This window comes from Oncorhynchus keta, chromosome 21 (genome assembly GCF_023373465.1).
Source record: "Oncorhynchus keta strain PuntledgeMale-10-30-2019 chromosome 21, Oket_V2, whole genome shotgun sequence".
Classification (NCBI taxonomy): Eukaryota; Metazoa; Chordata; class Actinopteri; order Salmoniformes; family Salmonidae; genus Oncorhynchus; species Oncorhynchus keta.
Window position 1 is genome coordinate 4,010,711 of NC_068441.1, and position 15,686 is coordinate 4,026,396.

Genomic DNA, 15,686 nt, shown 5'->3' on the forward strand with positions numbered 1-15,686 from the left:
GTGTTTGGAGGAAGAAGAAGGATGAGTACAACCCCAAGAAGATCATCCCAACCATGAAGCATGGAGGTGGAAACATCATTCTTTGGGGATGCTTTTCTGCAAAGGGCTGCACCGTACGACTGCACCGTATTGAGGGGAGGATGGATGGGGCCATGTATTGCGAGATCTTGGCCAACAACCTCCTTCCCTCAGTAAGAGCATTGAAGATGGGTCGTGGCTGGGTCTTCCAGCATGACAACGACCCGAAACACACAGCCAGGGCAACTAAGGAGTGGCTCCGTAAGAAGCATCCCAAGGTTCTGGAGTGGCCTAGACAGTCTCCAGACCTGAACCCAAAAGAGAATCTTTGGAGGGAGCTGAAAGTCCGTATTGCCCAGCGACAGCCCCGAAACCTGAAGGATCTGGAGAAGGTCTGTATGGAGGAGTGGGCCAAAATCCCTGCTGCAGTGTGTGCAAACCTGGTCAAGAACTACAGGAAACGTATGATCTCTGTATTTGCAAACAAAGGTTTCTGTACCAAATATTAAATTCTGCTTTTCTGATGTATCAAATACTTATGTCATGCAATAAAATGCAAATTAATTACTTAAAAATCATACAATGTTATTTTCTGGATTTTTGTTTTAGATTCCATCTCTCACAGTTGAAATGGTACCTATGATACAAATTACAGACCTCTACATGCTTTGTAAGTAGGAAAACCTGCAAAATCGTCCGTGTATCAAATACTTGTTCTCCCCACTGTATATACTTACATTTAGTTTATATTTTATCTCTATGCATGCCTTTCTATTCTTTATTTCCAGGTTTTGAGGTTCATTAGATCTCTTTGACATTGTGTTATTGTTTGATCATGTAGCCAAAGACTGCAAATCAAATTGTGCTAATTACGGTGCAATGCATCATATACAACAATTCATGTTGAAATTGCACAAGGACACGGGCATAAAACAAAAACAAAATATAGCTAGTCCACCAAAAAGTAATCTCACACCTTAAAAACACACAACACAGTTTGGTTGAATTATTATTGTCTTCATTATTGATATTACTTTGTTATCATGGTTATGATCATTTGGAAGGATTATATGCATTTTAGTTTGACGCATTTTTCTTGTCTGCAGATTGTCTTTTTGTTCCTGTAAAGTGCAGTTCATACTACTTTAAATCCAGACTTCGCATAGCATTATAGTACTGTTTTTTTGTCTTCTTAATCCAATATTGTTATGCACAGTATTTCCATACATTTCTTTTCATAAAAATAAAAAAAAACATTGTCCTTTGTACCAAAGCAGATAGTAGTAGTCAGGCCACCATGATGTGTGGGAGGGTTGAAGGTGAAACAGCTATACTGTAACAGTGTTGCCACAGTACCATTCACTTTGAGACCACAGAAACACACTCTCTTGTTCTAAAACACATGCATATACAGTCAATTGTATAGCTACTACTTGTTTAGATACTTGCACGTTTACTTTTTTGGTGATGGAAAGCATACGGTGCAATAACAAGGCTTTCACTGTGTCCCAAATTCAAACAGTTACAGAAGGAAAATCACACTGCGGTTTCACTCAGGAAAGTTTCACACTCACATTCAATGACAATGTTGGTGAGAGGTACAGCTTGCGGAAGTATTCACCGTTAACCCAGTTACTTACGGCCTCCAATAGAGCATAGCAATTTTGAACCTGTAGTGCAGTTTTCCTGTATTCTTATTTATTGAATCAATTGAGGCCTGTAATTTCTCTGTAAAAGTGTGGGGGGAGGGGGGCCCTAATCATCGATTACAACTCTCACTATTACATTTCAAACAAACCTAGAATCTGGAGAAAAAAATTCACACAGCAGAAACTCTACTTTGTTTGAATCGCATTGTGAGGTCACCTTCCATTGAACTGCATTGTGAGTTCATCTTCCATTGAACTGCATTGTGAGGTCACCTTCCATTGAACTGCATTGTGAGGTCACCTTCCATTGAACTGCATTGTGAGGTCACCTTCCATTGAACTGCATTGTGAGGTCACCTTCCATTGAATAACATTGTGAGTTCACCTTCCATTCTACACCCAGGCCTATGTGTGTCTATATTTCCAATCTAGAGTGCTTCTCTGGATAGACTTTGCAGTGCATTTTCTGAATCCTTCTGACTGTGATTTTGCTGGTGGAACCCTCTGTACACTTTGAGTTAAAATGGTATAGAGATGCTTACTATAAAGCAAAATATACATTTTCAATTTTGCGACACTCCATTTTGCAAATACACATTTGACATACATAGTAAATCTGAAAAGGCCAGTGATACAAATGGGTATACTCCATTTGTGCTTGTGCTTAGAGCATCTAAAAAGCAAATCATTGACACTCAACAACAGTGCTTCTATTTTGATATGTTGCTAAATTTGACAGTGTGTGTGGAAAAATAAATAGAAAAATAATACAAAAACATACAATGCATTTGCATGCATAGACAATTTGGTCATTTTTGGTCATACTGTGAGCAGTAAAAAATAATTAAAATGATATGCACACATGCATGAATGGTTGCACACTGTCACTTTAATGCAGCAGTACAACCAAGCTAAGACACTGACATTCAGAGGTGGGCACACACACACACACACACACACACACACACACACACACACACACACACACACACACACACACACACACACACACACACACACACACACACACACACACACACACACACACACACACACACACACACACACACACACACACAAATAAACACCACATAATTGTGTACCTACATAGTCACATCATGTACAGTTAATGTATAGGATGTGTGTTGTGGACAAGGTGGTGCGTTAGAGGGGAAGTGTGTTACAGTAAGAACACAATAACATCATGTTGTTATAATGTAAATGGAAGCATCAACAAGCAGGGTTCCAGACCCAGATTATTGTCAGAGTGAAGTTCCTTTCCAACGCGTTTCATTTCAATTGAAGACACGAGACAGGAAAGGAACATGGTAAGGGCAGAGGGAGGGACCAGGAGATAAGAACCTCACTTCTGTCTATCTAGCGAGGCACCCTGAGTGCAAACTGCGGCAATGGTAGTAGACATTTAGGCTTAAAAACGTAAACGGGTCTTTCTCATCCCCACCGACAGATCAGACGCATTAGAAACACCTTAGACATTAAGAGTCAAACCAATATTTACCAAAGGGTAAATAAGACTGAATCCATTTACCATGTAATTTGCACTGGCAAAACAGCTATTACTCTCATGCGCCCTAAAGACCTCTATGAAAAAGATGTAGAAAGGCAGCAGACTCAGCAATGTCATGAGAGACCTAGAACTGTGTAGTTAAGAGTTGCTGCACAGCTACATACTTCAGCTGTTGGCAATATATAAACCATCTCTCCTTCGAGTACGAGGACATAATTTAGATAGCGCTCATATTTTGGGATTGAGGGATGCATCTACCACAGATATACTACTGTACCTCCATTTGTCTTGCCAAATGGCTAGGGTATTATGCGCATGCATGTCTTTGGCACTCTGTCCAACAGACAGTCCCTGAAATGGGGCTACCCCAACAGTGCTCGAAATAACAAGTGTCATTGTTCATATCATAAAGCAAACATAGCAACGATCTGCATATCTTCAAGGATTATCGGATTAACGCTATCATCTCCGTCATGGTCATCCTCATCTCTAAATCGTCAGCTGAATGTCAATTCCCCTTCTTATACATTCCAGATTGCTTTGTTATCGCATTTAAAAGTACGTAAGTGTATATTGAGATAAATATAGGTATCCTATTAAATAGTTTTCGTAGGTTTTTTCACAGGTTTCCTTGAACTTAAATACATGCTTCTGTGAATGTATTAAGGTCATACAACACTAGGAGAGTTAGCATTCAGTTAGCCTTCTTGTATTGACTGCAGTTCAGGGAGGAAGCATCATTTTATACATGTCCCATTAGCTGTGCCAATAGCTCATCGTGAAGACACGATGGACACAGTTGTACAAGACAGCCGTGAGGCGAGGCCACACAAGTCTGTCTGTAACTGAGATTAATGCAGCAACTAAACTGCATGAGTACTGTAAGTAATTAACTAATGCATTTTGCCTCAAATTAAAGCTCAGCTGCAATGACTGCGGTATATAAACACCTCTATGTTTTCAGCTCAGCGGTGTGGCTGGAATGTTATATTTGGGGCAAATGTCAGGAACACAATATCCTCCAAACTATAGGGCCGGTTTGGGGCATGGTAACCTTTTAGACACCCTTGTAGCTTGTTAGATAATAACCTACAGTGCCTATTATAAGTATTCACCCCCTTGGATTTCTTCACATTTGATTGTGTTACAAAGTGGGAATAAAATAGATGTCATTTTTTTGTCTTTTTTATTGTTGTCAACGATCGACACAAAATACTCTGTAATGTCAAAGTGTAAGAAAAGTTCCAAAATGTTTTAAAGATGAATGAAAAATAAAGCACTAATATACAGACCATGGTTTTGCTTGTCACCTCCACTGATCAGGCCCTACACCCAAACAAGGGCACTGCGTTCATCCACCTCTGGTCGCCTCCCTACCACTGAGGAAGTACAGTCAGCCCAGTCAAAACTGTTCGCTGCTCTGGCTCCCCAATGGTGGAACACAAGTCAATCACCACCTTCCAAAGACACCTGAAACCCCACCTCTTTAAGGAATACCTAGGATAGGTTTTCTCACCCCCTTAAAAGATTTAGATGCACTATTGTAAAGTGGCTGTTCCACTGGATGTCATAATGAATGCACTAATTTGTACTGGAGTACTAAATGACTTAAATGTAAATGTAATACAGTACTTTGAGTTAGACTAGTATTCACCCCGAGTCAACACATGTTTGAAACACCATTGGCAGCGATGAGTCTTTCTGGGTAAGTCTCTGGGATCTTTGTACACCTGCATTGTGCAACATTTGTCCATTATTATTTTCAAAATCATTCAAGCTTTGTCAAGGTGTTGGGGATCATGGCTAGACTGCAATTTTCAAGTACTGCCATAGATTTTCAAGCAGATTTAAGTCAGAACTGTAACTTGGCCACTAAGAACTTTCACTGTCTTCTTGGTATGCAACTCCAGTGTAAGATTTGCACTTGTGTTGTTGTTTATTGTCCTGCTGAAAGGTGAATTAATCTCCCATTGTCTGGTGTAAAGCAGACTGAAGCAGGTTTTTCTCTAGGATTTTGCCAGTGATTAGCTTCATCCCATTTATTTTTATCCTGAAAAACTCAGCAGTCTTTGCCTATTTCAAGCATACCCATACCATGATGCAGCCAGTGATGTGTTCTGTTGGATTTTCCCCAAACATGTTTTCTTTCTGTATTAATGTAGTGCCTTGTTGCATACATGATGCATGTTTTGCAATATTTATATTCTGAAAATGTGGATTCTTATTTTTAAGTCATTTTTGTGCAGTCACTACAATGTTGTTGATCAGTTCTCTCCCATCACAGCCATTGAAATCTGTAACCGTTTAAAAAAATCACCAATGGCCTCAGGGTGACATCCCTGAGCAGTTTCCTTCCTGCCCTGCAGCTCAGTCTAGAAGGACGACTGTATGTTTGACGTGTCTAGGTGATTGAATACCTAATCTAACAGCAGAATTATTCACTTGACCATGCTTACAGAGATATTCAATGTCTACTTTGTTATTGTTACCCATCTACCAATCCCTGTCCTTCTTTATGAGGCTTCTGAAAATCTCCCTGGTCTTTGTAGTTGAATCTGTGCTCGAGGTTCAATACTTGACTGAGGGAAGTTACAGATGTTGTATACTGTATATGGGGGATAGCGGAAGGGGTAGTTATTCAAATGTCATGTCAACCCCTATAATTTCACACAGAGTGAGTCCATGTAAGTGATTATGTGATTTGTTAAGACAAATGTTACTCCTGAACTCATTTAGGCTTGAGTAAACAAAAGGAGTGAATACTTTGTCAAATTGTGTTTAAATGTTTTTTTTTTACTCTGACATTCTGGAGTATTTTATGTCGATCATTGGCTAAAAAAAAATCACAATGAATTCTATTTCAATCCCACTTTGTAAGGCAACAAAACGTGAGAAAATCCATGGGGGGGGTGAATACTTACATGTATGATACCCACTTTATAGTCACCCCTTCACATGTATGATAGAAGGTTATAGAGAGCAAGACAATAAACTGTGTCTTTGGAGCAATGATAGTTGTGGGAGTGAGAACACTCATTCAGTTAAGAACTCCATGCAACAATCAACTACCTACATTTCCTACCGTATCTAGCTACTGTATCGGTTACAGTCACAACTACTTACCTATCTGTATGTAAATGAGTACACTTCTTTTTTTTTATGAAAGAGGAAGAGACATTCACTTTGTCCTCAAATCTGCAGCAAGACTGGTTCAGACTGATGCAGGTGAGTGGAGGAGGGATGCTTGCATTGCAATGTACAGTAAACACATACATCATGTAAGACTAAAGCAGTGAAAAGTCAAGGACATTCTCAGTCATTCATCAGATACTGATGTCTACTGAAGAAAATAAGTCAAACCATCATAAGCTTATGGAGCTGATATCCCGTAAATCGTGTGGATTGCTACTACAGTATCACACTCCTCCGACTCAGGTCATGACAGGCCTCAGCAGCGCAGCACGCTTGCTTAATGCTCACACGTTCTGTAATCTCCAAGTAGTTCACCACAGAACGGGTTTTTTTTTCGCTTGCTCCAGGAAGCAGCATATTGTAACACGCAAACAAGACTCTTCAGAAGCGCAGTGTGCCTTTAGCAATGAAGGGAGACCAGGGTAGGGGCCGGCACAGGGGGGCTGAAGCAGTGTTGGTGGTGTGTTTTTTTTAACTACATTTCTCCTCTTTTTTTGTACTACTGTTGTGAACAGGTTATTTGAAAAAGTCACACTGACAAAGCCAACTCCATGCAGACATCAACAAGCAAAATGTGGATTATAAGATTTGAAATCTGACAGAAGGTCAGTTTGAGGGCAAGGTGTGACGAGCTAACAGGGGGTGTTAGGGGAGGAGTGAGCACATGGTCTCTGGTGTTTCTCACCACTCACAAGAGACGAGTACAGGTATACGTCCTGAATCTATTGCCTTGATATTCCAGCAGCACATGTGAAAAAGGAGGCTTACACACCTGTCCTATCCTTTGACCCCTCAACCTCACCGAGAGGACAATGCCTGCCGGCTGGCTACACGTCTGTGAGCATTTTGGTGATGTTGACATAGTTTGTGTTGGCCAACGTCGTGCAGTTGGCCTGAGTCTTGAGGTTCTCTTCAGGGATGTCCTCAATACTGTTGTTCACCCCTTCCTGGATCTCCATGTAGTCTGATTTACTAATGGTTGAGCCGCTCCGGCTCTTTTTCAGCTCTTCATTCGAGTCCTCTTTGGTGACTGGGCCTAGGCACTGGGCCTGCTCCTCGCCCTCTGTCTCACGGTGGTAGAAGTAGTTGAAGTTGGAAACAATGACAGGCACAGGCAAGGCAATTGTCAGCACACCTGCAATGGCACAGAGGGAGCCCACAATCTTGCCACCAATGGTGGTCGGGACCATGTCACCATACCCTACTGTCGTCATGGAGACAACAGCCCACCAGAAGGCGTCTGGGATGCTTTCAAATTGCGATTCGGGCTCATCAGCTTCCGCAAAGTAGACAGCACTGGAGAAAAGTATGACTCCAATAAAGAGGAAGAAGATCAGCAGACCGAGCTCCCTCATACTAGCTTTCAGGGTTTGGCCCAGGATCTGAAGCCCCTTGGAGTGTCGCGAGAGCTTGAAAATTCGGAAGACTCGCACTAGACGGATGACCCTGAGAATCGCCAGGGACATGGCTTGCTGACCCGCCTGGCCATCCTCTGGTTTCTCAGCCAGCTCTGTGGCCAAGGTGATGAAGTAAGGGATGATGGCAACAACATCAATGATGTTCATGACGTTACCAAAAAAGCCCGATTTGCTGGGGCAGGCGAACAAGCGCACCAGGAACTCAAAGGAGAACCAGATGATGCAGAGCGTCTCCAGGATGAAGAATGGGTCGGTGAAGTAGGTGGACGTGAAGTAGATTGTGGTGTTGGTATTGGTGTCAAAGACACTGTGCGGTTCGTCGTCGTCGTTGCGGAAGATGGGCAAGGTTTCCAGGCAGAAGCTTACGATAGAGATGAGGATGACCATGACGGAGATGATAGCGATAATCCTAGCGGGACCCGAGCTCTCTGGGTACTCAAAGAGCAGCCACACTTGCCTCTGAAACTCATTGTCAGGAAGTGGCCTCTCTTCCTCCTTGACAAAACCCTCATCCTCTCTGAAGAGCTCAATGGCCTCATCCCCCAGCTCATAGAAACGGATCTCCTCTGAGAAAATATCGAGGGTCACATTGGCCGGCCGCCGTAGCCTCCCTCCTGACTGGTAAAAATAGAGAATGGCATCAAAGCTGGTGCGGCTCCGGTCGAAGAAATACTCGTTCCTCAGTGGGTCGAAGTAGCGCATCCTCTTTTTGGGGTCCCCCAGCAGAGTGTCGGGGAACTGGGAGAGGGTTTTAAGCTGTGTCTCAAAACGCAGCCCAGAGATGTTGATGACCACTCTCTCGCAGCACTCGTGGTCAGCGTCAGGGTCGTACTCGTTCCCCGGGTGCGCTGCCGCCTCGTCAGAGGGGTCGCCAGTGGCTACAGTCATTCTGCTGGGGGAGCAGGGAGCCTGCGCTTTTCAGCCAGGAAACTGCTGGGAGGGGGACGGAGGAGAGGGAGGGGATTCAATGCCGTAAAGACCGGGCGGCCACAGGATCTCACAGGATGTCACCTCATGGATTGATCCGTCTGAAAGGGATAGAGAGATAGCAGAGATAATTTAAATAATATAACATATTGGTATAACATAAGAAATTCATTTGATAGAATTTGTGTTAGCCTGTCTGTCTGTCCTCAAGCCATGTACAGTGAGCTCCAAAAGTATTGGGACAGTGATACATTTTTCTTTTGGCACTGTGGATGCTACCGTGATTATGGATTATCTTGAATTAATCGTGAATAACGATGAGTGAGAAAGTTACAAGAGGCATAAATATCATACACCCCCCTAAAAATGCTAACCTCTCACCATTACAATAACAGGGGAGGTCAGCATTTTTTCCCCCGGGGTATGATATTGGTACACCAGTAACTTTCTCACTGATCATTATTCACGATCCATTCAGGATAATCCATAATCATGGTAGCATCCACATTCACGTAGAAGTGTCTAGAAACATATTCGATTCTTATTTACAATAAAAGTGACTTGGGGAATGACACATTACATGATTTACCATTCATTTCTATTGGGAACCAAATGATCTGAAACAACCAAAACAAACAGCAAATGCATTCAACAAGTGTATAGAGTCACATGCTTGACGTAACCATTGCATGCTACAAATCTGGGTCCAAATACTAAACTTCTGACGACTTTAATACACATATAATTGAATTTGTCCAAATACTTTTGGTCCCCTAAAATGGGAGGACTATGCACAAAAACAAAGCCATGTCATTTCTAAACGTTTCCCCCAATATGGATGAAAATAACCTCAAATTAAACTGTCTGCCTGCACTTTAACCTCATAGTCACGGTATCACTTCAAATGCAAAGTGCTGGTGTACAGAGCCAAAACAACAACAAAATAACTGTCCCAACACATTTGGAGCGACTGTTTTATACTGTAATGGAACACTGACATCAAATAAAATATACTTCTGTAGGCTACAACCAAAGCATTCGGGCACTCTAAAACACACATAAACGTTTGCATATTAATGGGGAAATGTATTGTATACCCAGAGCGCAATGCAGCCAACTAGTTTACAACTCGCATAGATATTGTAGTGCTCTTTCTGATCCCCTGCCATGGACAATATCAATTCACCTCCTGCCGTGAAATAATGCATGAATATGTCTATGCTGTAAAGGCACCAAATCTATACAGATAGACCTTATCTAGCTTATCGTTGCGTACGGCCCAGTACATCACCGGGGCCAAGCTTCTATACCAGGACCTCTATACCAGGCGGTGTCAAGGGAAGGCCCTAAAAATTGTCAGCCACCCTAGTCATAGACTGTTCTCTTTGCTACCGCACGGGCAAGCAGTACCGGAGCGCCAAGTCTAGGTCCAAGAGGCTCCTAAATAGCTTCTGCTCCCAAGACATAAGACTCCTGAACAGCTAATCAAATGGCTACCCAGACTATTTGCACCCCCCACATATACATATTACCTCAATTACCTCGACACCGGTGCACCCGCACATTGACTCTGTACCTGTACCACCATGTATACAGCTCCGCAATTTTTATTTACTGCTGCTCTTTAATTATTATTTTTATTCTTATCTATTACTTTTTGTTAGGTATTTCCTCAAAACTGCATTGTTAGTTAAGGGCTTGTAAGTAAGCATTTCACTGTAAGGTCTATTACACCTGTTGTATTTGGCGCATGGGACAAATACAATTGAATTTGATTTGATCACTGAAAAGCAATAACTGAATCGTGAAATGTATGCACAATTTGTTTTTATGTTCCATGAAACCCTCAATGTCACTTATTCATCATTCACTTTAAGACAGTTTTGTTGAAGCATTTTAGACTGGTCTCAAATGGTACATGTCTCTGCAATATTCAAAAACATCTATACATTATTCAACTGCAGTAGGAAATAGGTTTCAAGAGAAATCTCTTCTGTCTCTGCCCTCCAACACCATCTCTTGTATCTGCCATAAAGATGCATAGTTTTGTTAGGGATACTTTGGGATTTTTGGCAACAAAGTGCTTTATCTACTTCCCCAATGTCAGATGAACTCATCGTTACCGTTTGCATGTCTCTGCATCCAGTGTGAAGGAAGTTAAGAGGTCGTTTCGAGACAATGCTAAACAGCTAGCTCTTACCATAGACTTCAAGTCATTGCGCTAAGGCAAGATAGCAAGTTCCTTCAAACCGCACACAGAGATAGAAAAAATGGTACCCAGGAGTTAATCTGGCTCTGGGGAAATAGATTCATGGCTTCATTGCCAAAATCCCGAAGTATCCCAGAAACACTATTCAATTGATAAATACTGAGCATCAAATCGCTGTTTTGTTCAATGGTCATCTAACGTTACTGTATCCCCTCTACTGCAGAGGTCGATTATACTTTACCAAGTGAAAGTGATGTAGCCTATAGCAAAACAAACAGACATATTAAAAACATACATACCAGCAGTCACCTTGTTCAAAACTGGGTGTTAGTTGCTGTTCCCATTTGTCACCTGATATAATGGGGTAAATTGCCAGCGGCCAACGGTGTGTTTTATTTCCCGAGAAGAAGAAAAATATATGTCCTACTCTGCACCGTTAATCAGATAATCCTGTTGTCTGCAGCATCACCACGCGTGCACCGGTGTTGGAGAGCTACAGTATGCGGGTGTGTCCTCGCCTCCACCTCCCAGTCTTAGTTCTTCGCGCAGGTTGTGGTAGGGTGGCGACTGGCAAACACGGAGGAGATAGGTTCCGTACTGGAGGACTGGTACTTCTGGTGATGTCCAAATGTGCTAAAAATCTGCAGAATCCCATGCATCATTAAGTGTCCTTAGCCGCTATATGACGTTGACCGCATCAGGTAATGGACCTCGTACGGTACTCAGTGGCAACATCTGCAAAGAAAAAAGCAAGGAGGGGAGGTGGCGTAGAGGCGGACTTGTATTACAACGTGTGATATGACAAAACATATATATGTAAATAAGGACAACATGCGAACACTGAGAAAGATAGAATCCCAACGGGGTTAATACATTGTGTTGATGGATACGGTTTGAGTAACCAAGCAAGGATAATCTATCAGTTTTCCGATATTTTTCTCATTTTAAAAGACCTCCATCTGCAACCATGACTCATCACTATAAACCTAGTTTACTAATTACATGTTTGATTATTAAAAGTAGATTAAATAAATTCCCACTGAGAAATACAGGTTGAATCAATGTTGTTTCCACGTAATTTCAACCAAAAATGTCAATGTGATGACAAACTGATTGTATTTGCAAAAAGTCAGCAATTTAAGGGAATTTCGTATTTTGTTTCTCCCAACTTTTAAACTAGATTAAAGGGTGAAGATGTTGGTTGATGTGACGTTGAATTCACATTAGGTGACAACTCAACCAAATGTAAATCAAAACTAGACGTTGAATTTATGTTTGTGCCCAGTGGGTTACAAGTCATGCGTAGGCTATTGACAAGAGCTCAATAAGAGACAAGTGCACAATAAGAAAATCACAATCCGTGCATTATTTTCTCCTTAATTGAAAACGCCACAGCGTTTAAAACGCAGAATGCTCACAGATATACACATGCAGGGGGCTATAACTGTGCGTGTCTATGAAGAGAGGATCGTTCTTAAAACCATGCATGCATTGCAGCCTCGTTATACATTGTAAAGAGAACGGCATTTTCCGACATTGATTTGAGATGACATGCATGAAGAATCACCCTGGACTGAGAGCCAGATTATGCAATTCCTCAGTGCCAGAACCCCGAATCAGTGGCATCACCTTCCTGGTTCTCTGTTTAGCTGGGGGTAAAACATGCTTAATTACCCCAAGGTCTCAGTATTTCTAAGGATCAGTGGTAGCCATTAGCCTGGTGTAACCTAAAGCTTCAAACCATCAGTCGTGCAGTGATATGCATACAAAGAGACTAGGGATGGAGAATGGGCGAGAAAACACACTGTAGCCCTGCCACTCATCACTTATCTGCAGCGTGGGTTTTAAAGGGAACGGGTCTTGGACTTAAATTATAGCTAATCATTGTATATTAATATGAAATGCAGTCTATCATTATGCACGACCCAGTTAACAGTGTTTACTATGTAAATGCGTAACTATCTGATTGTATTACGCTGTAGGCCAAACACTGTAAACGACTATTTTGTTATCTGACGCAATCTCATGCATGACTTCAAAAGGCTTCTGCTATGAAAGTCTTCCCCCAAAAGTGTTCTGTCCCTATGAAACTGTGACACTTCTCAAAAATGAGGGTGACAGCTAGGGAGAGGCGGTTTCATAATTGAGGATTTCTTCATTTGACTTGACACAGCAGCCATGTAGTGTTTTGTTCTGTTCTGCACCATCATATTGTCATCAATAGGGGCATCCAACAAAGATTTAATGCATTTCAAAATAGAGAGCTACATAATATCGATTCAATTAAATAATTCTCCGTTTTTCATTCTCATATGGAGTGCTTTTCCAGTCATCAGAAGGCAGTGAACATGTATGGCCACAGTTTCTACTGGCAGAAAACAAAACAGCCAGTCATAACACTGTAACACTCACAGAGCCAGCTACTGTGAAGGACTCACACTACACTATAACTGTGATTCCATGGGCAAGGATTTAATCAGGGACTTCCAGAACCACTAATAGTTATAAAAAATTAATGAAATTATGAGTGACAAGGCAGACGTGTTCCTTGAGAGAGTGCATAGAGTTTGTCTTTAGTTTTTCCAATTTCACAGCCTTGTGAACTAGCCGTGTATACTCTGGTTCTGCCCCCTTGGGATGTGATGACTCATAGAAAGTTATAGTCTGCTTTATTCCACAATTTCAAGGCCACGAATACACTTTACATGATGTCAAGTGAAACGTCTATGAAAAAAACGTTTGCAGGTGGTATTGACTAAACATTATTATTGTGTGACTGTGAGAGTTAAAGTTAAGAGAGATACCAGGATGAATAGATTACAATGGAATGCCGCTTGTTCATATCTTACAAAACAATGCATGCTGTACACAGGGGGAGGATCAGAGTGCGAATTACGGGGGGCCCAGGGGGGTCTCAGACTCCCTGAATGAGACATGAGTCCCCTTAAATGGAACAAAGTCAAACTTTGGGCGGGGGGGTCTCTAAATAATGCTCATTCAACCATTATCCTATTTGTTTAAAATGCCATTTGTACTGATACAGTGGTAAATATGTCACTTCTGTCATTTGAAAAAAATGTATGTGGCTGCACTTGTCATCCCAGGACAGTCCCGTATCTCAGCCAGTTTCCGGGTGTCCCAACTTTTCTTTCTACAGAAAAAGGTATTTTTTTTGTCAGCAAGACACATCAATTAATTCAGACTACAAAAGTGTAGACCCAATGAAAATCCCCAAATATCATGACACACTTTTGGGTGTTTTGTGATAGATGTTCATTCATCAAATGGTGCAATGCACTGTTTAGATGCTGGAATTATTTTGGAGTGGACGAACATAGCCTACGAACATAGCCTTTTGAAGCGATTTGTTTGACAATAAGATGAAAGCGTCTTGACTGGTCGTGTTCATGACAAATTGAAAGGGTTAGAGTTAGGGAGGGAAGGACCAGCTGGTGATTTTTGTAAGACTTGGCTTCATCAAGGTTACTGCTGGCTACAGCCCCTATTGTAGGAGAAGGACCGTCAAGGCTGCCCCTGCAGCTCCGTCCATAAAGCTACAAACACATGCTCACACCTTTCCCATTGTCTCTTAAAGGCTTTCCCAGGTTCTCCATGACAGCATAGACATTATTTATGAGCGAGAGGGGCCCATTACAAAACTGTTAATGCAGTCTCTGAAACTCAATTCATGTTGCATTTGCTGTCACTTGAATTAAACGTGAAGGTACCTAGTGCTCTAATGGTGTGTGTTTTAATCACATGGTGGTGGAGGAGGGGGCTGGGGGGGCAACAACAGTGAATGGAGTCTAAAGGGTATCGATTTCCGTTCGCTCAACGCCCGTCCTCTTCTCCTGATCTGTCAATACCCCCGCGTAGCATGAAAGGAGAGTTGAGAGAATAACCTCGAGTGGTGAAGCTAAGGCTTTTTGTTTTTGAGACTTACAGTATGGCTGCTTTTTCTTCAGATAATGTCTGGTAGTGCAACCTAGTTTTCTGACCTTTGTTCCATTAACATATAGTGGCAGTACAATATGCGATGCAGTTAGTGGCTATCGTTCAATATTAACTCCAGTGGATGTTCTTGCTGCATCTGTTTCCTGTCATTTGCACACAGCTCGTGTGAGCTTAATTAGACGTATTGAATAGGCAGTATAAGTTGATGTCTCTCACAGCCTGAGTGGTGTTGTAATTCTCTGGGGGAGCTGTCTATTTGTGTGGAAGGTAGCAGAGAGCAGGGAGTGGTGTGTTCCAGGCGGAGGACTATTGACACCGCAATGCACCAGCCACACGCTTGACAGCCTCCTCTTATAAGACGACGCCAGCCTTATTACTGCCCATTCTCAGCAGCTTAACACACACACACACACACACACACACACACACACACACACACACACACACACACACACACACACACACACACACACACACACACACACACACACACACATTCAACATGTTACCCTGTAGTTCAGTTGGTAGAGCATGGCTCTTGGAATGACAGAGTAGTGGGTTCAATTCCCAGGACCACCCCTATGTGAAATGTATGCCCACATTGCTTTGTATGAAAGTGTCTGCTAAATGGCATATAAACAAATTATACTGTTCATAATGCAAAGAGAGAATCACTGTAACTGGTTGATGAAGTACACAAAATATGTACTTTGCAATGTTTATGTTTAGAATGATTCAATGACAGTAATGGTTCAAAGAGATGATTCAAGGACACCTTCATTCAAAGATGT

The 15,686-nt window shown here is 41.9% G+C and overlaps 1 protein-coding gene across 1 annotated transcript; it reads right to left on the minus strand.

Annotated features, from left to right (window-relative positions):
- Positions 1 to 4,800: 4,800 nt before the first annotated feature.
- Positions 4,801 to 11,668, minus strand: LOC118399964 (potassium voltage-gated channel subfamily A member 2-like). The gene is made up of 2 exons (XM_035796240.2): positions 11,241 to 11,668; positions 4,801 to 8,833 (listed from the first exon to the last, which is right to left on the minus strand). Exon 2 carries the CDS (start codon positions 8,691 to 8,693, stop codon positions 7,215 to 7,217), a length of 1,479 nt encoding a protein of 492 aa, XP_035652133.1. The 5' UTR covers positions 8,694 to 8,833; positions 11,241 to 11,668; the 3' UTR covers positions 4,801 to 7,214.
- Positions 11,669 to 15,686: the final 4,018 nt, after the last annotated feature.